General features: G+C 43.6%; 1 protein-coding gene across 3 annotated transcripts in view; it reads left to right on the top strand.

The window, feature by feature from the left end:
- The window catches only part of AP2B1 (adaptor related protein complex 2 subunit beta 1), a 74,446-nt gene that overhangs the window by 4,800 nt on the left and 45,938 nt on the right, over positions 1–23,708 (top strand). For all 3 annotated transcript variants that reach the window (XM_082068152.1, XM_082068150.1, XM_082068151.1), the window contains exons 3-10: positions 822–927; positions 2,161–2,296; positions 3,455–3,700; positions 13,217–13,407; positions 15,540–15,761; positions 16,644–16,764; positions 18,952–19,047; positions 23,590–23,705. In XM_082068152.1, the coding sequence (XP_081924278.1) occupies positions 822–927; positions 2,161–2,296; positions 3,455–3,700; positions 13,217–13,407; positions 15,540–15,761; positions 16,644–16,764; positions 18,952–19,047; positions 23,590–23,705 (1,234 nt within the window). The remainder of the gene's footprint in view (positions 1–821; positions 928–2,160; positions 2,297–3,454; positions 3,701–13,216; positions 13,408–15,539; positions 15,762–16,643; positions 16,765–18,951; positions 19,048–23,589; positions 23,706–23,708) is intronic.

Raw genomic sequence — 23,708 nt, 5'->3', positions numbered from 1 at the left:
TTTAGAATGAGCTCATATATTAAGCAAATGCAGTCTACATCTTTAAGGAACAACTTTATCTCTAAGTTCAGTCCTAAAGCAGACTCAATAACCTGTGTTTTGCATGTTACTTTATTTTGCAAACTTGCTTTGCCACTTTTGAGATCCAGCCTGAACTGATTTTCCATGCAGTAATACCTGAAAGAGCTATTGTCACGGAAAGGGCTGTTTCGACAACCACAGCATCCAGGCGCGCTGTCTGACTTGCTGCTTTTGTTAGTACTATCTCTGTCTTTTGAATTTGGAAGGAATTTCTTCCACTGGACTAAATTTGTGCTTTCCTGTTTCTGCCACTGTATCACAGCAATTTGGCTGCACCACAGCCTGCTGTTGTCTCGTTGCATTCGCAGGAGGCAGGCGGTGATGAGCAAAAGTTAAAAAGTCTGGGCAAAATTCCTAGCTAAGTTAGTTGTTTTTCTTGCAGGCCCTAATCTGGCATCTCCAACTATCTTTTCATCCTGGTTATATAATAGTTGACTCTGAGAAACAGACGCTACAGTGATGTGGTGTAATGTTCTAGAAGTGGGAGAGCTGCAACACGCAGCGTGCTTCTCGCTAACTGCTTTCTTGTTAGCAAGTTATAGCCCATATCGTTCTCTGAGTGTCGCAGCTTTGCTTCTCATTCAAGCACGTTCTCCATAAGGTCTGACAGCTTCCACATGCTGCTGTACTAGTTTTATGGGAACAACAGGCTGGGAAAGCGAAAAGCCACTTTTGAACTATCCCTAAAGTGAGATCCTTTTCTCCTCCCAAGAGGCTCAACCTGTTTTGTCTTCTGCCAGGAGAGATTTTTGAACTGAAGGCCGAACTCAATAATGAAAAGAAAGAGAAGAGGAAAGAAGCTGTGAAGAAGGTTATTGCGGCCATGACTGTGGGGAAGGATGTCAGGTAAAAGCAGCTTTTCTTGCACCCGAAGCAGCTCCGATTCTCCTGGGACTCTGTTGGGTGCAGTGACACACACTCCATGGAACAGCTCTGAGTTCGTCATCTCAGCTGGGTAACGAGGCCGGCGGTGTCCTTGTCTGTGCTGAGCCTGACTCACAGTTTCTCAAGCTCCTTCCTGTTACCGAAAGCAAAAAAAAACAACCGTTGTCAGTGCCAGTTTAGCTGGGTGCCTGTTAGCCCTTTTTGTTTAAAAACCCATCCAGAATTCAAGTGTTTTAGGTGGCACTTTAACGATGTTTTCTCACTGCTTGCTAGCCTTGGTTTAGTCTCAGAAAGGTGATTCCAAGTGTTTTTCTTGGCCTTGTTTTTCATAGAGTAAATTTATGCTACATTTTGAAACGAGTTATTTTTAAATTGAACCTTTGCGTCACACCAGCTGAAGGACAAAGGCATTTACCTTCTGCGACACTGTCCCCAATACTTTTTTCTGTCTTTGAGGCAACCAGCACAACTTACTTGAGTGAATACTTTCTTCCTTCCAGCTTCTCCAGGCCTGGAGTCGACCATAAAGCCGCAGTAGTCCTGGATTCATGGCAGTGTGGGCTGTTGTCACGAAAATTAATATAAGGTTGCAAATTTAGTATTATGACTACATCATAGAATGAACAAACAGATAAACTGGAAGAAAAAATAATCCTTTCAGCCAACAGCACATACCCTTCACCTTTAGATCTCTACAGCATAACCAAGAGCTGCAGATATCCCTGTGTAACTTCTACAGTGCTGTTTACAGATTGCTGCTTGACATTTGAGTGAAACTCAGCTTGTCAGCACTTAAGCTCCCAATTGCTCTAGCGTTTACTCATCTGAAATTCAGCAGGTTCTTTGTAAGTGTCTTACATTACCAAAATATTTTTAAGCAACCTTTTTTTTCCTGTGGGTTCATTTCTAGGCCTGGCATGGTAGAGTTTTCTGGTTTGGTGAACTCTCCAATTAAAACACCCTGAGGAAATTGCATTAGTTTTTACCTGTTCCTGTGTTAAAGCCCTACAAGTGATTGAATTATTATTATAAAAGCCATTGCAAACTGTTTTGGGAGGGAAGTTGACCTGCCATGAGACAGCATGGTACTTAAAGCGGAGCTGCAGTTTTCCTGGCTTCCTTGATATTGTTATTAATACTATCCCCTTTGCATACCATGCAGTCTCACTGTTCTTCTTACTGTTGTCTGTCCAGCTCGCTCTTTCCTGATGTTGTGAACTGCATGCAGACCGACAACCTGGAGCTGAAGAAGCTGGTCTACCTGTACCTGATGAACTATGCCAAGAGTCAGCCAGATATGGCCATTATGGCTGTCAACAGCTTTGTGAAGGTAACTTGCTCCCGTGGCTTGTCGGAAAATAGTCCAGCACAGCAGCTGTCCCTGTGTCTCCTTTGTCCGTTAGCCTTTGTGAACTGCCGTTTGTCTCTGCTTTTGTACTTGAGTCTCTGGACTGGGGGTGCTTGTAGAGGAGCAGAAAATAAGGAGCTGATGTGCTGAATCCAACGGTCTGGGTCCTCTCTCCTGCTAGTTATTGCAGAGGAGATGACTTAAGTGCCCCTTTGAGTGGTTGTGAGAGAGCCTGCTCTGGGGAAAGCTGTTTCTATCGTTTTACTGATCATCATTACAGACACAGCTTCTGGCATTGGATAAAGTATTTTATATTGTTCATCTTCCAGCCTTTGTAGTATCTTTGTCATAGGGTTGTTTACTTCTTGTCTGAATGTTTTCAGCTGCGCTCTCTGTGAAAAACATTTATCTCTGGTGAAACCAAAAGACGATTCATTGGAAAAATAACAGCCTGATTGCAGTATTGCCTTTAATGCTGTTGTCAAGTTGCCTCTCCATATCTAGGAAATGTTATTGGATTGAATGTATGTAAAATTATGTAGCCTTGAAGTATGAAGTGTTATATACCCTTCTGTTTTTTCCTCATCAGGAAAGCACCTCTAGACGAGCCTTTGCTTAGTGCTTCATATGTTGCAAACTTAAGGAAAAAGCTTGTGGCTAGAACTGATGGCCTGTAAGAAATAGGCCTTAATGACTGTTGAATTGTGTTTACTTGTTGACTTTTCACATTATATTCTCTTGCTCTCTTGAACCACTAAGGAAAGAAACCAGTATTTTATTCTGTCTGAAAGTTGCCTGCGGCTGCATTTTGGGTGGTGAGAGTTGCCTCTCTAGCTTAGCTGTACTTCAGATTCGGCTGCTAGATCATGTTGAAAGAAGCTTTGCCTGTGGAGAACCAAGGGACACTGAGATCACAGTTTTACAAGCTATTGTAGCCTGAAACCATCTTGAGATGGTGTAGAATGTTTCTGTGAATGAGTAAGTTCCACCTTTTATCCCTGATCTGAAATAACTGCCTGTTTTTAGCATATAATCAGGATGGTTTTTGTTTGAAATGAGAGCAGCCTGATTCTGCCTGCAGAGAAGATACCAGTGGCCAGTGGTGCAGATTTGCTTACTGCATATTCTGTCCCCTCGCAGGACTGTGAAGACCCAAACCCTCTCATCCGTGCTCTGGCCGTCCGTACGATGGGATGCATCAGGGTGGACAAGATCACGGAGTATTTGTGTGAGCCTCTCCGCAAGTGTTTGAAGGATGAAGACCCTTATGTACGAAAGACCGCAGCCGTCTGTGTGGCCAAGCTGCATGACATCAATGCCCAGATGGTGGAGGATCAAGGATTTCTGGATTCCCTGCGCGACCTGATTGCAGATTCCAATCCCATGGTAATGTATACATACTTCCAGTGCATTGCTTGAGTTTGTAATGGGCAGATAATCAGAAACATGAAGACTTTTTAATTGCAACTGATGCACCGTGATGAATGCATTTGGTTAGAGAACACTTGTTGCCTCAGAAAATAGGAAATGCCTTCTGTTCTTAGATCTCTTTGGGCTTTTGCATGTTTTGCCTGTCTTGAGTGCTGCAGCAAAAGTTTAACTTCTGGTCAGATGAGTCAGAAGATCAAGAAATACTTGATGCAACTACGTTGGTGACAGCTTGTAGCTGTTGCCTTCCTGCCTTGGCTCTTCTTGGAGTAAGAGGTTGGATTAATTTATTCACTAATGCAGCTAAATCCACTGGCCTGTAAACAGTGGAGAAAATGTTTATGTTTTTAATATATTCGAATGAAATTTCTCCATGATCAGGTGGAACGCAGCCCTGCCTAGAAGCTGTTTTTAAATAAAATGTGTGTATCAGTACCAGGTATCAAAAGAAAGACTGCTGAAAAGGAATGGTACAGATGGTTCTATCTTTATGGCCTGTTCCTCTGTAAATGGTGCATCTCAGTCATTGCAACCTCTTATACACACTCATTCATACCGATATTATCATGTTTCTCCTCTTTTGATTACTTGTGGAAATAGACAACATTAGACACTTAATGAAGCAGAATTTTTTTAGACAGGAAATCCACACTTGTTCTGTCTTCTGAGAAATGAGGATTTTGAGCAGGAGCTAAAAAACTCCTGTTGAAAAATAGTCTTCAAGATGGGTTTTTTATGGTTTTGTAATTGGCTGCCTTTAGCACATGAGCAAGCACTAAGCATTCTAGCGGGGTGCTGGGTAGAGTAACAACTCCATCTGTGGCTTGCTAATTGCTTTATAATTGTGCGGAGATCAGAGTGCATGTTTCTAGCAGCTCAAATCACCCTCATCATAAAGATATCTAAGTTGGAGGTGACCTTGTTAGAAAGTTTTGGTGGTTTTTTTTTCATATTTATGACTAATAGTTTATTATAATTGAATTGTATGAGATTGGGGATGTTCAGGGCATTGCTTTGAAGTCCTGTCGAGGTGCTACAGGTGCACAGCCAAGGTGCCTTTATTTAAAGCCTCTTTATCTGGGCTTTTTGTTGTCAGGATCTGACCTTCATTCAAAACCAGTAATACAGTGATCTTGTGAAGAGGTGCAGGGTTGCACCCGGCCAGACGAGCTGCTGTAGTTGTGATTAAAGGACTGACACCCAAGGCTGATAGTTCAGTAGCTTTTTCTAAAAAAACCTCTGTGGTAGCTTTGCAGTTTCTCATGCACTAATGAATACAAACTTCTAATTGCATATATATTGGTATGGGTATATATGGCAAGTTACCAGCTGGGTTGGTGATTTAGTACATTCATTTCAGCTTGGTTATCTGAGATGTCCTACCTTGTGCAGGCAACGGGCCAGTAATGCATACAAGGGTTTGGTTTGATTACTGGGTAGTGACGCTGCAGAAGTTTGATTGTGGACGGAGCCTTTAATCTCATTTTACAGATGAGCCTGAAGTGCTCGTGACCGCCCTTTGTCACTTGGGATCCTGCTGAAGAGTTTCCCCCCACAGGGGGAACCCTCATTTCTTCCCAGAGCTGTCTTAAGGCAAACCTTCATTTTTGCTCTGCATTTCCTTGCATGAAGCTTGGCAGAACCAGGTCTGGATGAATATAAAGCCAGATCCTGGCTGCTCTGGGCTGTCAGTGTGCTGCTGGACTCAGTCAGTCCTCAGGGTCTTTCTTGCTGGTAACTTTGGTGTAGTGCAACTCAGAAAACGTGTCCTCCCGTTATCCTCATGTACTAACAACATACCATTTCAGTATGGCATCCCAGGATTTTGGGGATCATACACAGATGGCAGGTGACTCCAGATCACCGTTCACACCCAGCAACAGCAGCAGGTAACAATGAGGTGGGAGCTGTAGGGCTGTTACACACCTACTGATGGCCAGGGGCTCTCTGGAGTCTTGGACAAACTTTTCCTGATACCATCTTGTTGTGTAACTAGGGAGTTGGACCTCATGACTCATTGCTCCTTGTTGGACTCTTGCAAGTGCTGAGCACTGGTGATAAAGAGCAAGACCACGAGATGGCAGCAGTTTAAAGCAGAACCAAAGGTGTTGATCGTTAGACACCTTATTTTGTAACTGGTTCCCTCCTGGCTTTTATCGCTGCACTTGCTTTTCTTCAGGAGTGTAAATATTAGCAGAAAAACATAAGAAATCCATCTGAAGCCTGACTGGTCTTTTGGTATTTGAATGGAACAACCTTTTTCTATCCAAATATTTTCAATCCTCAACCTTCTAGGATAACTTTTAACCCATGGAATAGTTTTCTAGTCAGTCTCCCTGCTATCCTCGTAGCTTAAGATGGGATGATGTCACCTTCTCCCAGTTCTTTTCTGGGCGCTGTTGGGATTTTAATTCCTTGTAGCATTTCTTCTTCCTCGTGGTCTGCTTGGTCACTGATGTGCTGGATCAAAGCTTTCCCATGTGTGGCTGTTCTGCTGTTTTTTCGTGGGCTGTATAGATACAGCCCTTATGTCCTGTCCAATAATATGTTGTGTTTTACGTGACATCTGTACATCACAATTTATTGAGAGAAACGCTTGTGAATCAATATGGAGTAAACTGAGGTCACATAAAAAGCTGATTAGTAATTAGCATTTAATTACCTGCACTAAGAAGAGAATCTATTGAGATCTGACAAGTAGAGGTGGTGAGGTTCATCTAGATCTAATCAGAATTCCCTCTGGCAGTATTGAGGTGTTTTAGTTCATAGACTAGACTAAAAACCTATTGATATAGATGACAGTGCTCTCTTGCCTCTTCCACGGTGACTGCCAGCCAGAATTTCCGAGTATATGTTTTGCCTTCCTGGATGACCTTATGGATGAAGAAGGTCCTCATTTCGTTCTTTTTTTTTTCTTCTAGCTGTCAAGTAATGTGTCTGTCTCAGACAGCACCCTGAGGCTGCCTGTTTAGAAACAGAAGCAGCTTTTACCTCCTGGTCTGTTCTCTACTGCGTACTTTGCAGGATTTTTTTCCCTCTTTGCTCTTGTAATAAAACTGAGAAATGAGCCCCTTGCTGAGAAGCTGTTTGTGGTCCTCTGCATCCCAAAAGGACTTTGTGGCTGGGATGTAGGACTTCTCTTGTACAACGGGGTGGAACACCACCTTCCTGGGCATGGGAGAGCGCTTGGACTTCTCACAGCTGTGTTTTTTTCCCTTTGCAGCTGATGTTTTAACTGGTACAAGGAGTGAATCACCACTCCTGGATTGGTTCATGGTTCCTGCTTGTGAAGGCTGGGAAGGACTTGAAAATTCACATCCTATTATGGATCTGAATATCGCTGGGAGCTGTGGGCTGTGCCTCCACACCATGTCCACAGCCTTAAAAAGTTCTTCTTCAGCCCAGGTGTTGGAGGAGAATGCAGGTTGTATCTTGAAGTCCCCCAACCATGTCTCTGTTGGTCTTGTGTGTGGTTTGGGTTTCTTTTCCATCTGCTTGTGCTGCAAGTGGAGATAATATTTCCTTCTTGGAGGCACCTGATGGCATTTCTGTGCATCAGTGGGTGGAATTTGTTTACCCACTGTTGGATACGTTACGCTGAATGAGACCGTTGCACTGGTGAAGGATGGGGGCTTCACTTTGGGGCTTTTCATAGGGTGTTCCTGCGGTTTACACGAGGCTGCCCAGGAGGGAGAGCAGCGCTTTTTGCAAAGTAAGCAAATAGCTGGCAGTAGCAAGCTGGAAATTAGGTAGAGGTTGCTGTGTTTTGGTAGGCTTGTGGATGAGAGATGCTCATCTTGAGCGTTTTCTGTGGAAACCACGCTTTTCCCTTGCCTTTTGAATCCCAGCAGTCTGACAGAGATGCAATGAGTTTGTATGATAAAGCATAAGTTTCCATGACTCCGCAGAGTCTGTCATCCCAGACCCCTCATTTATAAAGCTTAATTGACAAATTCATCCATCAGAGAGCTGTCACCTTCCAATTACTGCTACCAGTATGCGTCTAATTTTGAAAGCATTAGTCTTGCTGAATAGATCATTCCAGGATCTCCAGTATCAATCAGGATGCTGGGGGATTTTGTTGACATGTGTCTAGATGTTACATTTTCAATCGGAACAGACACTTCTAGCTATTGACAGCACCATTTGTCAAAAAACCCGATGGCAGTGATGTTTTATAACTCCACACCCTCCTTTTTATGGCTACATGAGGTTTTTATTGATGCCTAGCTTTAGGATGTGAGACAGCCACTGGATGGTGCCAGTGAGAGCCTCTGCAAGGAAAATTGCAAAGGGTCTTGGAAAAAAAGAGTTTCCTCCACTGGAGGGGCTCAGCTGTACCAAGGAGAAACCCTTTGTTTTGGAGCCATCCCTGAACACCTTCTTGCCCACCTACCACAAGAGGTTCACCTTTAGGGGATGTCTGGTTTCTTGTCTTAAAACTAATACATTCTGATTTCGCTTTAGTCTGTCACAAACTGGCATTTTTCTGCAGTGTGCAGCGAAGTGCAAAAAGCAGTTAGGGCGAGCACGCCGTGGGAAGCATAACGCTTTGACTTCACTTTTATTGCCACCTCTAGAAGAAAAATCACCCCGCTTACAAAAAGCAAGCAGGAGGTCTGCCCCACCTGGGCAGTTTTTGGGTCGTGGTCAGGAGCTGATCACGTATCCAGCAGCGTGGTTCCAGACTTATAGGTGCTAAAGTACAACCTCCTGCAATGGAATTAGTGGAAGATGAATGACTTACCCAAAGCCCTAGAAATCCGTCACAATTAAGGCTGAACGGGGGAGCTATTACTTTCCAAGACTCTACATAGACTGGGGATGTGTTAGTCTCCCAGAGTTTTAATTTAAAGCCATATATGCTGCATGCATTAACAATGAGAGAGGTTCATATAGGCTCTCTGACTTGCCTGATTGGGCTGGTTTAATTGTTCATAGCCCATTTCTAGGAAAGGAAGGTAGATGAGAGGTAGAATTATAATATGAACAGAAGTAGGGGTCATATACCATGGAGCTTGTCTGTGTTGGTACTCATTAGGGCCCTTTCAGGCACACAGCATCATCTGTGGCCGTGAAAACAAGTGGCCCTGGGAAATACACGTCCATGCAGATGCCAGTAGTGTCCCATCTGGGAGTCTGTGCTCAATGAGATGAATGTACCATGTAAGATCAGTGCACTGTTCAAAAATCTCAGCACCTCTCCCCTCTCAAAAACACCCCGTGGTCCTGGCTCTCCTGAGGGTCGGAGCCGCCAGCCGTGCCGGGAAAGCCACCTTTCCTCAGCAGCTTTTCAGAGCCCCTTCATTTTTCCTCCTTTTCTTCATTTTTCTCCTCATGTTAATGGGATGGTGAGCCAGAGGTTCCTGCTTTAAGCACTGGAACATTGTATTTCATTACCTTCATTACACACTTGGTTTAATTTCCAATTAGCCTGGGATGCTAACAAAATAATCTGATTGCTTTGACTGTTTGATGTTCTAGATCTGCCCAGCTTCCCTCCTGTCCCTCCACCCCCTGCAAAGCTTTTCCGCGTGGGTTGATAGGCAGACACTCAGGTTTTCACCCACCCCCTTTCCTCCTTGTTAGTGTATTTTATACCATTTGCTCTGAGCTAAAGGTTTGAGCTGCCAGAAGGAATAACTGGCAAATCCGCGTTGCTACCTCTGCAGCTCTCCCTGAGGTCGGATCTGGTCTCTCTGGCTGGAGAGCGGGTTTGTCTGTAGGTGGGTTCAAAAATGTTCGGTTCTTGTTAAATCTGTAATGTAGTTTTAAGCACAGGGTTTATTTATTTATTTATTTATTTATTTATTTATTTTTAAATAAGAGCCTGTGAGATTTAGTTATCCTCATCCCAATGACACTTCTACAGGACTCTAATTTTTTTGGGAAATGCCAGCCAAAAAGCAGGTTTATTGTCATTCGGCTCACCTGTGCTGGAAAGGGGTGTTGCTGTGACTGCATTTGAATAATGCTGAAGTGTACCCAGGGTGAACTGATTTAAATCAGCAAGCCAGGGACCTATTATTATTATATCTTCAATCTGCTCTGCATTTGTACTTTCTAGGTTTTTTTTACGCTGACACTCGTTGGTTGGTAGCTGTTAGCTAGAAGACTTTATTCTTAATTGCGAGTCAAGTGAGGCATTTTGCCATGGAGTTGAGTTATAAATTAAAGCTTTTCCTGTTCACTAATTGTTTTGGCTCACATATCTGTGGCTAATAAGTTGACCCATGTTTTTTTCATTCTTTTTGGGAGCTAAAGACTATACTAGATATTTGTTTGTTGTCCTTTTAGTCTCCTTCTTCCAATCTGTGAAATAAGTTATGCATCCCCTGTTCGGTTTCTTATCAAAATGAACTTGTTGCATGTTTTGTAAAGTAGAAAATACTTTGTTTGTGAAAGGAGCTTATGGCTTTTCTTCCTCATTGACGGTATGGCATTGGCAGTGCAAGTTCTTCAGTTCCATGGAGGACTTCGCATTATACCACTTGTAAAGCTTTCGCTTTACTTCTTATATGTTCCCAATAGTATATAATCATGGCTATTTATTTTCAAGATTAAAACAAACAAAAACCCCAACCAAACAAAAAACCATAAACAAACAAAACTGCCAACAAACGTTATGTAGCTTGTTTTACCACTTTGTACCTTGTACTTGCTGTTCAGTGCAGTTGGACTTTGCTTCTTGTGTTGCTCTGTTAAGGAAGAGGTATCAACTGAGTTGAAGATAAGGTTTACCTTTGATGTTGCAGATTTTCTTTGGCCAAAACATCTTTCTAAACATTTCCAGTGGCACAAATGTGACTGCCAAAGTATATACTACATTACCAGGGGATGTAGTACTTGAATTGGTGTTCACTGGTTCTTAATGAACTTCTTTTCCGTGCGGGAGTGATGAATGTTGTATCCCCGTTGTTGGGTACCGGAATGGACTCGTGCCATGCCGGTTGGTGTTGCTCTGTGTTGGTGTCTCGTAGCGAAGCCGGTGGCGGTGCCAACGAAGAGGTGAGCCTGCGCGCTTGAACCAGTGTTTGTGTTGGACCGGTTCCTGAAATCTGTTTTCATTTCAACTGCGCTGCCGCTGTGTAAAAAGCCTTGAAGATGCTAATTATTTTTGTTGGCATACCATAACATATCAATATGTTCAGTGTGAATCGCCAGCAACTACTTTTTTTTTTAATAAATGTTGCTTGAAGTTTGCAGATATTCCCCATCCCTTCTTTTATCCCCTTTTGCTTCATTTGTCATCTTGCCACCAAGGTGACTGCTCTGCTAAGGTAGAAGGTGACAACCAGCTATAATTGTGGCCTGTAACTTTATAGATCCCAGCCTGTCTGGCAGAACTGAGCTGCTACCAAATGTTTCACAGCCCCTTCCAGTCATTTTTGTGACACCCAAGAAGACCACAGCCCGTGCTCCTAAGGGCAGCTTGCTATCCAAGACTCTTTCTCAGGGATGCTCTTCATGGAAATCTGACATCTCAGGGGTTGCCATGTAATGTCCCATCCTCAGCTTTGATTTGGACACTTCCATTATGCCACCAGCTCCTGAAAACAGCCCCAAAAGATCCTCAACACAAGACCTTGTTCTCAGTCAGGTCTCTGGCTTGGAGCTATTTCAGACTTTTTGTTCCAAAATCCTCATTTCATTTTATAAGTGCTTCTCCATAATAATGGTTTTGAACTTTTCAGTTGCTTTTATGGTTTGTCTTCACTTGCAAACTTCCAAAATATAATTAAAACGGTCGTTTACTTCAGTTTTAACCTGTGTCGCATTAACCATTCAGGAATTAGGCAAATTAAATAATGGGAAGAATAAGCAGCATATCTTAATAAATTACTCATTAAAACAGTACAAGAAGACAGCAGTTCTGATTGCTAATGATTTTGGTGACAGAAGGCTCATTCAACTAATGAAATTCATAAAATCTTGGATCAAAATCCTATCTCTGACCTCTAGGTGTGAAATGCAAAACAATCAACATTACTGTGCTTGTGCAATGACTTTGGAATATTTTGGTTTAATGACAAGCAGTGGTGGGAACAATGCAGAGAATTTTCTGGTCGCGCTGTTCTTGTTGTCAGTGTGCTGCATCAAAAGCATCTTTAGTCATCCAAAGAATCAGATGATTTTTAGATAAGATGTTTCTTTGCCTTAATCCCATAGCAAATAATGCTATAAATCTTCATTTTGGCAGGTATGAATTGTGAGCTGGGCTGGACGTGAATATACATTGTAAAATATCCTGAAAATGCCTTCTCATAGGGTGTACCAGTTTTGTGTGTCAAACTCAGGCTTAAATCCCTTTCCTTGTTGGTTAAATAAAAGACTTGTGTCTGCAAATTTTCTAATTTTGTCTATATATTATGCAGCTCTTCTATTTTAAAAGTCTTCATGTGGCATGTTAGAAAAACTGTTGAATTTGAGCATGGAACTGAAAATTAGAAATTTGTCTTGCACTCCTACTTCTCACTCTTGTCAAGCTGGACCTTGGACCTCATCTCTGTGCTTCCTTTCATCCACGCTCAGCCAAGACCTTATATAGTCTTAAATGCAGCAAGAATATTTTCAGTGCTGAGTTTTGCTGAGTGCTTGGGAGCTCAGTAAAGCAGACAAATGGATACTATGGAGACTAGTTGGGACTGAAATACGTGTTATTAAAAATTTAGCAGGAGTTGTCCATTTTAGGGAAGCTGTGTGTTTGCTTTGTAACTGGGTGACCCCATGGAATTGCTGCAGAGCCGAAGGCTGCCTGGCACCAGACGTCTCCTTGTCGAGGAGATGGTGGTTCTTATTTATCAGGTTGCATTTAGCCATGTGTCACAGGGCTGATGAGGAGAAATTAGGCTAGAGACATCCATTCTTGAATCAGCAGGACAATTAGAGGTTTTGAGACCTTGACTATATCAGTTGAGCATCTCCTGGAATTGAGGGGAGATGATGTTTACTTGCAGCAGGCCGGTGTGGACGTCTGGAGCCCGCAGGAAGGTCAGATATTCTCGTTCATTTGGACGCTCTTTAGCTCTAGAAGCAAAATCATCTGTGTGGTCCTGGTCCCCGTTCTCTCCAGAGACAACTTTAGCTTTTGTTTACCTTCAACAAAAATACTTTCAAGTTACAATTTCTCTGGCAAACTGCTCTTTGCACCCAGGCTGGCTCTCCGTGTTTCCTGTGTTTCAGCCACCCATCCGACTGTGTGATTATTCTTTCACTTCCTCCCTGGGACAGTCTTCAAATTTTGGCCAAGAGCAAGGTTATAGGCGGGCTTTGAGCTCTCCAGGTTGTTTGCGAGGCCGCGCTGGGTCCCTGAAGGCTCAATGACCGTTGTGACAGCTGCTGCTGAGCAGCTGAGAGCAACACCAGGATCTCCATGTTTTTCTCATGTGTAACCTATGCTAAGCCCAAGGTAATCCCTGCCAAGGCGCTGACGGCATGTTAACAAAGAACACATCTTCTTGTCTCTTCTCCCAGGTGGTGGCGAACGCTGTGGCTGCCCTGTCAGAAATCAGTGAATCGCATCCCAACAGCAACCTGCTGGATTTGAACCCTCAGAACATTAACAAGCTGCTGACGGCTTTAAACGAGTGCACAGAGTGGGGCCAGATCTTCATCCTGGACTGCCTGTCCAACTACAACCCCAAGGATGATCGCGAAGCCCAGAGGTATGGCTGTTCCTGCTCTTTCTATGGGCCATGTGGGGTTATTTGGCAGCAGGGCACTTGCAGGCTTCTGACAGTGTCACAGCTCTGCAAAGGGCTGTGATAACAGGGGTCTGGAATGGCACAAATAAGGCTTGAAGTAAAAGAGGTTTAAAAGGGAGGCAGCTTTTGGTACTTCGGGCTGATGCTGGAAACCTGCCCCTTCCCTTTGCAGAACCACTCTCTGCTTATTTTTATCTTTTTTTCCCATTACTTTTTTCCATTTAAAAGACAAGTTCTTATGGGAACTGGCTCTGCTAAGAAGGGATCAGCCCAAGACCAAACCTGTAACAATGGAAGCACTGTTTGGAGGATATTCTGTTTTAAAGCAGAGCTTTCAAATCTGATTTTGCTACTTTGAGAGGCAAGAAATCCTTATAGGTTTGGGGGCTTCCAAAGTACTATAGGTCTGAGACCGGAATATTTTTTTCCGACTAAAAACTGGTCTGTGATATGATAGAACTGAAAATAAAGGTAAGAAACAATTTTTTTCTTATCACTCCAAATTCACCCGTTTGCTCTTACCTTTAGCTGCAATGACTAAACCTGAATACAAAGGTTTGGGTAGTGGAGTGTTAATTCATGCACTTCAAGCCTTCTCCTCATCTGTGTCCAGAGTCACAAAAAATCAGATTCTGTACTCCAGAGAACAAGGAACCAGCAAGAACAATTTCTTGGAACAGGGGAATTCTCAGACTTCATATATTTTATGTAGACGATGTAGGGGGAGGGGGCACAAGCCCACATGCAAAATCCTGGGCAGGTGTTTTTCAATTTGATGGGTTTCTTCATTGACTGTTTTTGGAGGCACAACAGATAATCCACTTTTTTAAAAAAGCCTGCCAGTAGTCTTGCTGCCTTTTTTTTCTTCCCACCTCCTTCCCCTTTGTGTTCTGTTTCTGTGCCAGAAACAGCTATTAATGAGTGCTAGAAACCTGCAGAGATCTCCAGGGTGTCAGGCCAGTATTATCCCAGCTTTGGCAGGAAGGGACCACTGGTTTGAGCAACTGCGAACATGTCCCAGTTCTTCATCTGTAATTCCTCTGAAGAGTCCAAACAAGTGGTGGATAAAACTGGATGGGCAGTGACTACTTTTACTGTTTTGTGGGGAGTTTGACTCTGAGCCTGCTTTATAAAAGAATTTGGAGAATAAGAGGTGGGAGAATGACAGCACGTAGTTTTGTACAGTGTTTTCCTTTACAGCAAGGCTGGTGTCGTTACCCCTGTGTCTGGAGAAACTGAGACACAGAGATGAAGCAGTTTGGGCGCACGGGGTGACCATGGGCAGTGACAGCTGGGGACTGGCCCCAGCTTTGGCTTTACAGACTCCTCTGCTCCTCACTTGGCCGTGCTGCTTCTCTTCCAGGGTGTCTGAAAGCAAATCTTTCAGGGAAAGAAACTTCAGGAGGCACAGATGGGAAGGAGATTGTTCTGGGTTTGCAATATGCAGGAGGGGGTGGGAAGAGACTTGACAGATGCTTTAAGAAAGACCATATGAACCCAAACTTCCTTTCTGCTTGGGATGGGTTGTTTAGGATGCTGTTGATTACAGTATCCACTGAGACAAGTGGTGAAGCTATTTAGGTCACTCTTGCCCTATATCTTCAGAGGAGCAGAAACTTTTTTTTTCTCAGAAACAAATGATTGAAATGGCAGCAAACCTCCCAAAGTAGCCAGAATTGTGTATCACCTCCAAATGGTTATATGGGGGCTAAAGTGTTTTTGTCATAACTATTTTGTTAAAGTTGTGTTTGTGAGTGACAGACAAGACCACAGAAATAGAGAATACCAGCAGGCAAAGGCAGAAAGCACTAATAACTCAATATGAGTTTGGACTGTAACGCAGAGAGCTGGAAGAGTTCCTGAGCTGATGGTGGCAGGAGAGGAACTTGAAGCTGTGAGACAAGTTTTCTTGTTTGCTTCCTGCCGTGTTCAGGAAAGTGGACTTTACCTGCTTTCATGAACAAAACCAGATCAAAGAGGTGTTTGAGAAAGCTGTTTTCAGCTAAATTCCTGAATTCCTGAATTCAGATAAGATCCGAAATATTTGACGTTCTGAAATAACTGTGAACCCTCTCTTACTCCTCTGTCTCCAGTATTTGTGAACGGGTGACCCCTCGGCTGTCTCATGCCAACTCAGCAGTGGTGCTGTCAGCGGTGAAAGTCTTGATGAAGTTCCTGGAACTTCTTCCCAAGGACTCTGACTACTACAACATGCTGCTGAAGAAACTTGCCCCTCCGCTGGTGACCCTGCTGTCTGGAGAGCCCGAGGTTCAGTACGTTGCCCTGAGGAACATCAACTTGATTGTGCAGAAAAGGTAAAGCCTCACAGGGTGTTATACCTGGTTTGTCACAGGGCATCTGGTTATCTCAGACCTTCAGATATTTCCACATGCACAGAAATTCATTTAATGCACGTTCACATCCCTTGAGGGATGGATTAAATAGTCTCATGACTCTGGTAGCCTGAATTAATTTTTTTTGCAGTGTAATTGTGATATGAGTATCATACAGTATTTCTTAACCTGCCTCTCTCTTCACCACCTTTTTAAGAGCAGTAAGAACTGCCCTCTCATTAGACTGTAAATCAGATTGCAAATAGGAAGGAGGGTTAAACTGTGCAGTTCATAGTGACCTGTAGAAACTCAATGTGCCTGGACTGTTTGACATAGAAGAACCAGGCTGGTGACATACTGATGTGCCATGGGTTGTTTTTTTCACCGGTTTACTCCCACGTGCATGTTTAAATACTCCTGTTCCTTGCTGGAAAGGTGGGGTAGGTTGGAGAGCACTTTGATTATATTCAGGGCAGAGTTACTGTGCACTGGCATCTTGCAAGTGAAAGCAGAATATGAGTTTGTAGGTGGGTTTTGCATTGAGATGAGGATGTTTTTCTTTCACTGAAAACTCTGACATCCCCTGACTGACTGCAGCTCAGCAGTTCAAATGGAGGAGGTGGAGATGTAGGCATAGAGATACTTGAATTCCACGTTATATATTTGAACCACCTTTTTCTCCAGCCTTCTAACTTTCTTAAAATTGTTGTTCTTGTGTGTGTTTGCATGTCCTGCACACAAAATAACACTATTCTGTTTCTCAGTGAATTTTTGGGTAGATTTCTAAACAAAAAGTACCTTTGGTTAGGATAGAGCCTATTGTTTGTACCAGTCCTGAGTGATACAATGTTATGTTCGCCCCAGGCCTGAAATCCTGAAGCAGGAAATCAAAGTGTTCTTTGTGAAGTACAACGACCCCATCTATGTCAAACTGGAGAAACTGGACATCATGATTCGCCTGGCTTCTCAGGCAAACATTGCCCAGGTCAGATGAGCAAGTTCTGGTGTGTTCTGCATGTGTTTTGGGGATGGAAAACCCTCTCATGGTCCTTGCACGAGGGTAGACCCAACAAGTGCTGCTGTTGTCCTGGCTCTTAGGATCACTGTTCCTGCTATAGAGATCTTTGCAGCTGCTTAATGGAGGAAACTCCAACACCTTCCATAATTTAAATGTTAATAACATGGTGTGTCTTGCATCGTGACCGTTAGGTAGATCTTGTTTTACAGATTACAATTCCAGGAGGAGAGCTGATGTCTCCTGTCAGATGAGTCACTGTGAGTGCTCAGGTTGGAATGAGAGGCTTGTTTCAAGTGAGAGAGGCGCCTGTAACAGAGGCATTCAGAAAGGCCAAACATTACTGAAGTGTGAATTTCACATGTATTAGTTAAATTGTTAAACCCTTGAACAGTGACTCTTCAGAGCTAAAATAACCTTTATTTTGCTTAACTGCTGCTTCCAGAGTGGAAATAGCATGAAGCTAAAGCTAAACTGAACTGAGACTGCTTTACAGTGTAGATTCACCTTGGATTTGATCTTGTTTTAATCCAAATTCCATTTCTAAAAGAAGTGTTCTTGAGTGCAACGGCCACAAGGCCTAACACTAATGCAGAATGATTAGTGCCTCTGGTTAGTGCTATTATTGTCCTATCCTAATTGTTGTAGAGCAGTTTAATTTAATGTGACATTTTTAAGCAGCTCTCTTCAGCTCTTTCATCTGTTTTTTGGATCAGAGCAAGGTAATGCACACCCCTTTTGTTCTGGGGACATGGAAAACATTTTAAAAACCAGTTTCCATGTGAAAGTATCCAGAATTTTCTATTTACTCTTGGTAGGCTCCATACCGATTTTAATGCATAATGTTTAGCTAGTGCAGGTTGTTTGGATGAAAGGCAGCGGTGTCTGGAGGGCAGAGTCTGCCACTGGGATCTGCACACTAATGAATGAATTTCTTCCTGGTTGTAAAGAGGCATTCCTAAAAAACAAGCCAGGCTTCATCAGAAATATGCCCTGAAATGAGACCTAAGGAGCCCAGGCTTCTGTCCCCATCTTTCCTTTGCCACTTGTTGAGGTTTTTCGTCTCCGTGCCCGTTTCAGACCGAGGCAGGAGACTCCTCGTATCCAAGGCTCTCAGACTCTGTGTTTGAAAAGCATGAGCTACTAACCTGGGGTGCTCTGAGTACTGTGCAACATAGATCATCGAAGGAAATAATAAAACTTCAAAGCACAGATGTCCCGTCTACTCCTTGCAGATTTATTTGTCTGCAGTCTGGCCCTTCAAGGCCTCTTTATCTTGTCATTGTTCTGAGCAATTGGCATCCACTAGAGATTTTTCAAACTGTCTCACTTTGTGCTGTTCACCTCACCCTTGCAATCTCTTTGTGACATCACAATGAAATCCCTGATGTCATATTTGACATGAGAAACTGGAATAAATGAGATTTTGAGGGAATGTAAATTGCGCAGAGTCTCTTTTTAAAATTATTTTTTCTAAGCCAAGTGATTTGTTTAAGATCAAGTAGCTTTTTAGTTAATGGTCTGTAAGATCCCAGCAGGTTCTGGTTTAAGCCCTTGTTCAGTTTCCATTAGCAAAAAAACCTGAGACAAAATATCTTAAGAGAAGAAAAACCTTCACACAGTGATTAATCTCTGTATAGGTGTTCCAGGGTGTCCTGAGATGATCTCCTTGTCCTCCTTTGGGATCCAGAGGTTCATCTCTGCACAGAAAAGGAGAGATGAAAAATGGTTGTCGCTTAGAGCTTTGCATACAGTGAATGTAGAACACTAAGTACAATAAACCATACATAAGATTTATGTGTATGGGTGTGACCCCTGCTTCACTGAATTTTCAATGTAAGAAGGAATAGCAACGTTTAAGCTTGGCATTGCTGATTTTTGCCCCTAGCTTTTTAGAGGAATTTGAAAATAATCTAGACTAACCCATCTTTTGGCTTTGGCCAGCCTAAACCAAGCCTTGCTACCTGATCCAAGCCAGTCGGTTTCAGAGGTAGAGATGGATTGCAGAGTTTGACTGTGTTAGCTTTGGATGTGTGTGGTTAGCTGCCAAAAAACACGTTTGGTTCGTGTTCTGGAATACAAGTGCTGTTGCTTGTCAGAGGGGGATATTCTCTTGCTGTGACCCCGGGGGCTCACGTTGGTGCATTTTCTCTGCAGGTCCTGGCGGAGCTCAAGGAATACGCGACTGAGGTGGACGTTGACTTTGTGCGTAAGGCTGTCCGAGCAATTGGGCGATGTGCCATCAAGGTCGAGGCAAGTATCTGAAACTTGAGATTTTCTGTTGTTCTCTGTCTTCAAAAACAACAATGGCCTTTGCCATCTCGATCCCACATTACGCAAATTTTCTTTGCTTCTGCATTGGCAGTCAAGTGACCTGGATACGTCATGCTCATGGGCAAAGCCCCAGCTGAACAGTAGGACTTATGAGCGCCAGCTGAGTACGTGACAGGAGGGTGCTGCGCTCCTCTCAGACCTCAGGAAGAAAAATCATCCCTGATGGAATATTTTACTGTACTGGCTTCAAAGAAAAAACAACCGTATATCATTGAGGACCTCCTTTAATAGCTATAGACCTGACATTTTGAAGGGGGAAGAGGAGAATGTGCAGAGGAACTAAGTATTATAAAACGTTTTGTGTACCCCGTTTCAGCCTAATAGAACACATGCATAGAATTACAGAGATCTGAGGCATTTAAGTGTAATTTGCACAAACATAGAGTGTTTTATTTGCTTTTCTAGTGTTAAAGGTCTATATAGCTTGTAGCTTTGTTTGGAATGTGCTCTCTTTAACCTAGATGCTCATGCAAATAAGTTCCCAAGAACCACTGCAGTTGTCCAGAAAACCACTGTCCTCTGCTAGTCAAACATCCACCAAAATGCTCATAATAGAATACTTCTTTTACATTATGTCCCTGTAAATGAATCTGGTGTGCCTGACAGGACCTCAGCAAGCTGGTAAAGATGCTGTAGTGTTGGTACTTTTCAGTAAACTGGTAACAGTGCAAAATGTCACCTAAGTGGTCTCATTTCAGCTGAGCTCATTTAGCTTTTGCTAAAAGGTGTTCCCATGAGTGTTGCCTGACAGCAGATTTAAATAAAAACCTAATCATGCCTGGCTGAGTGTCAGTGAATAGGTTTCCCTTGTTTCAGCTGAACTACTGTAAGTCTGTAAAGAGGACACCAACTTCTGTCCTCTTGAGAGAATCGACTGCCCATGCAGCCTTCTCTTCCTTCAGCTCTTACCGCAGCCAGGGGCTTGCTTTTAAGTGTGGCCCAGGAGAGCGGGTGATCGCTGCCGCTGTTTCATGTCTGCAGTTCAGAACTCTGCAGCGCTTCTTCGGTGTTGCGTGCAGGCAGGAGGCTGGATGGAGCCACAGCAGTGACAGCAGAAAATGCTTTTGAGTGTGGAAGATGCTACTGAGGAGTACAAAGAAGCTGCTGGCAGCCTTTCTGTGACGGTGCTTGTGCTGGGGGTGGGAGTTTGCTTTAGTTCTCAGTGTGGACTTTCTCTCCAGGACTTAGCCATGTGTCTGTCCTAGTTTCACATGAAAGGTGATGTGTTCCTGCAGTCCCAAGATGTTTTTAGAAGATTTTACCCTTTCCTGCTCACATCCCCTACACTCTTCCCATCCCTAGTATCCTGACAGTCACATTTGATGTGCAAGGGACTAATAATAATGTGCCAGCAAATTTGCAGTGACCCTCTGTGTAATTGTGTGTGTCTCAATAAGCAGTGTTAACCTTGGTTTTTAGGTCTCCTTTGAAGACACTGCTGCTAAAGATGAGGTCTGTTTACTCCTCTGACAAGAGCCAGATTTAAAGAGGGCAAATATAGAACAACTCATTCCAGCATCCTCATCTCTAGGTTAATCCCAGTCCCCAGTGCATCTGTGTTTACTAGAGGCTGTTTGCACTGTGAATTATGACTAATGGAAGAGCATTTTCTCACCCATCAGTGTCCAAGTTCCCAAGGCTTAAAAATCTGCTTTTTGACATAGGGCACAGCCGGCAGGAGCTGTTGATGAATGAGTGTTCACGGGGAACCTCAGCTCTGCCTTCAAGGATCTTACCTTTTGTCTAATTGTCTCTCCTGGAAGAGTAAGACAGTAAATAAATTCGACTGCTGCGCCGTGTGCCATAGAGCGAGTGTGGCATTACCTTTGCTGCGCAGCAGTGCGCAGTGCTAACAGCGGAGGAAGCGCTCATTTTGGAAATGAAAGCAATACCCATGCTAAATAGCAAGGCTGATGGATTTTGCCCAGGCTTAAGTAGTCATATTGCTTTGGGGGATGCCAGAACAACATAATTTTGCATGGATAGACTAGCTAGGCTCAGTGTTAGCTTTGGGTGTGTCTACAGCAAACTGTGTGGTGTAGCTAGACTTGACAGCATGAGGTGAAGGTGTTTGTGGCTTGTGCATCACTTTACTCCACGGGCAGCACTAGATGAAGGGTCCTCTGATGCTTTGATTGTAAGGAAACAAAGCCCCACTCCTATGGGAAAAGGAAATGAAGTGGATGCGGTAAGAACAGTGATTCCTCTGGAGCGAAGGAAAAGCAGAAGGGAACGTATTAAAGGCAGATTTGTCTCAGTTCCAGACAGTTCTGTTAGCAGCCTGGTTCTTAGAAATCATCGAGGCTGTGAGCCTGGTGTGTGCTACTTCAATAATCTTGTGGGCTTTCATTTGGTTTCTGCAGAAAAACAAAACAGGTTTGACATTGGTTGGTTGTCCTTTCTCATGCCAACTTGAGAGCTGTTCTGCTTGGGGCGTTCTTTCATCCGTCTGCAGAGCACTACAGTCCCCAGGGATGTCCACTTTCAAACAGGAGTGTGTTTACAAGGGATGTTGGGAGCTGAAATGTATTTTGTTACAGGGAAATTTTGCTCTACTGTGCATGTGCCCATACGACTGCTTCCTTTCCAAGCGACTCTTGGGCTAAAAATCAATACTGCATGTTTCAAAGTGGATGTTGTGATCTTCTTGGAAAATACATGCTTCAAAATGTCTAAAGAAAAGAAAAATAAATCTTGATTTTCTTTCCTTTGAATTCTGCGGCTCTTAAAGCTTTGCTAGTTGTAGGCTCGGACAGGGCTGGACTGCTTGTTGCGAACAGTGATTGATGCTGTAGGTTCTGTAGAGTAGCCTTGGCTTAGGACAGATTTACCCCAAGTGCCCTTTAAGGCCACTTTTTAAAATAACTAGTGAAAGTTGTTGAGAAACTGGTAAGAGACAAAACTGCAGGCTCCAAAGCATCTGCCTTGCAAGGGCTTTGCCTGGGACTCCCACGGTGAGCAATGCCAGTCGTTGAACTGTGGCCATAGTTGATCTCCATGAAATGGAAGGGTCTTCCAGGTCACAGACTCCAAATCTCTTCTTAAGCAGGAGAAGAGATCAGAGCAGAACATGGTCACATTGCCTCTTCACCGCCTCCATAGTGCCATAGTACCTGCAAAGCCACGCTCAAGAGGGAGAGGTGTCAATCATATAATCAACCATATAATTTTATACAATACCTCTCCTTACTCTAATGCCAATTATATTGGATTTTTTTTCTGTTTGGTGTTAATTTCAGGGGGGAGTCTTGTGGCCTTGAGTGCCAGTTTGCAAAAACAGAGTGAATTCTGGTTTATAGTGTCTCCTCTCTCGGCTGATCCCACGCCAGCGCTGCCACTGTTGGTGCTTGTGGGCTGTGTGTGAGATACCACAGCTTGAGTTGTGAGAGCAAGAAATCAAGAGGTTTTAGTCTCTGCTTGTTTAAATTTAGCTCTACAAGTCTTGAGGTTTGTCCTTAAGATTTTTGCCCATTCTCAAAAAACTGATTCCTGTGACTTAAATGCCATTTCATCCCTCCTCCTGCCCGGCCTTCAAGTGCTCTGAGAGTGAAGGAGACTATTACCTCGGTTGAATTGAAAAATCTACCTGTGTTGCTATTTTTTGTGCCCTGTGATGTTTGTCTCCATCCTGAATGCTTTCTGAATGTTCTGATGGTGACTGCCCAGGCAGTGTCGTGAGCAGTCTGCTTCTCACATTAATCACCAGCTGTGTAATGAAGCTTCATATGTGCTGTGCTAAGAGCCAAATTGCTGTCCTTATTTGAGACTCTTGTTGTCCTGCCTTACTGGGCTATTTGGGAATAAACCTCCCTGAACTGTTTGCCTCTGACTGCCAGTGTCCGGTCTTTGTTATCTTACAGTGCCTGTGGTGGGGAATTTTGAATTAATGAGTGTGAAACCTGCCTTGGCAACACCTGGATTTCTGTTTATAGCTGTATCTTCCCATGTTTCTAGTGACCTCACTCCAAAAATACTGAACCTGTTGACAGTGTGAGCTGCTTTTTACTGCTGTTCTTGCAGTGTGATTGATGGGATGTTTTTCCCCTGCCTTCTTTCTGCCCCAGCAGCCCCTGGCAAACTCCCCCAGACCTGGTTGCCACAGCTCGGGCAAGTCTGAGGGGCTCATTCTGTGTCCTGTTTCAGCTGCAAGCCAGCAAAAGGGTGTTATAAGCAGCAATGCAGGCAATGCTCTTAATGTCTCATGTGGTGATGCAGGTATCTCCTGGCATGTTTGCTTCAGCTGTTATTTATTTCAGGAGCTGGAGTCAACTGGTACCTTGATTGTAATACACAAGCACTTGTCAGCCTGTAGGTTTTTGCTGGGCACACATATTGAGTTGGTAGCTGTTGTCCTTTTGTTTTTCCCCTTTCTCGTATGCGTGCCTCGTTCATCAGTGTGTGCTGTGGGCTGGGAAGGGGCGTTTCTTCAGCTTGTTTTAATTGTATTATTCTTCTCTGCAGCAATCCGCGGAGCGCTGCGTGAGCACACTGCTGGACCTCATCCAGACCAAGGTCAACTATGTGGTCCAGGAGGCCATTGTTGTCATCAGGGACATCTTCCGCAAGTACCCCAACAAGTA

This window comes from Streptopelia decaocto (assembly GCF_964273445.1).
Source record: "Streptopelia decaocto genome assembly, chromosome: 18".
Lineage (NCBI taxonomy): Eukaryota > Metazoa > Chordata > Aves > Columbiformes > Columbidae > Streptopelia > Streptopelia decaocto.
The sequence above is the reverse complement of the archived record's forward strand: the minus strand, read 5'-3'. Positions and strand labels throughout refer to the sequence as shown.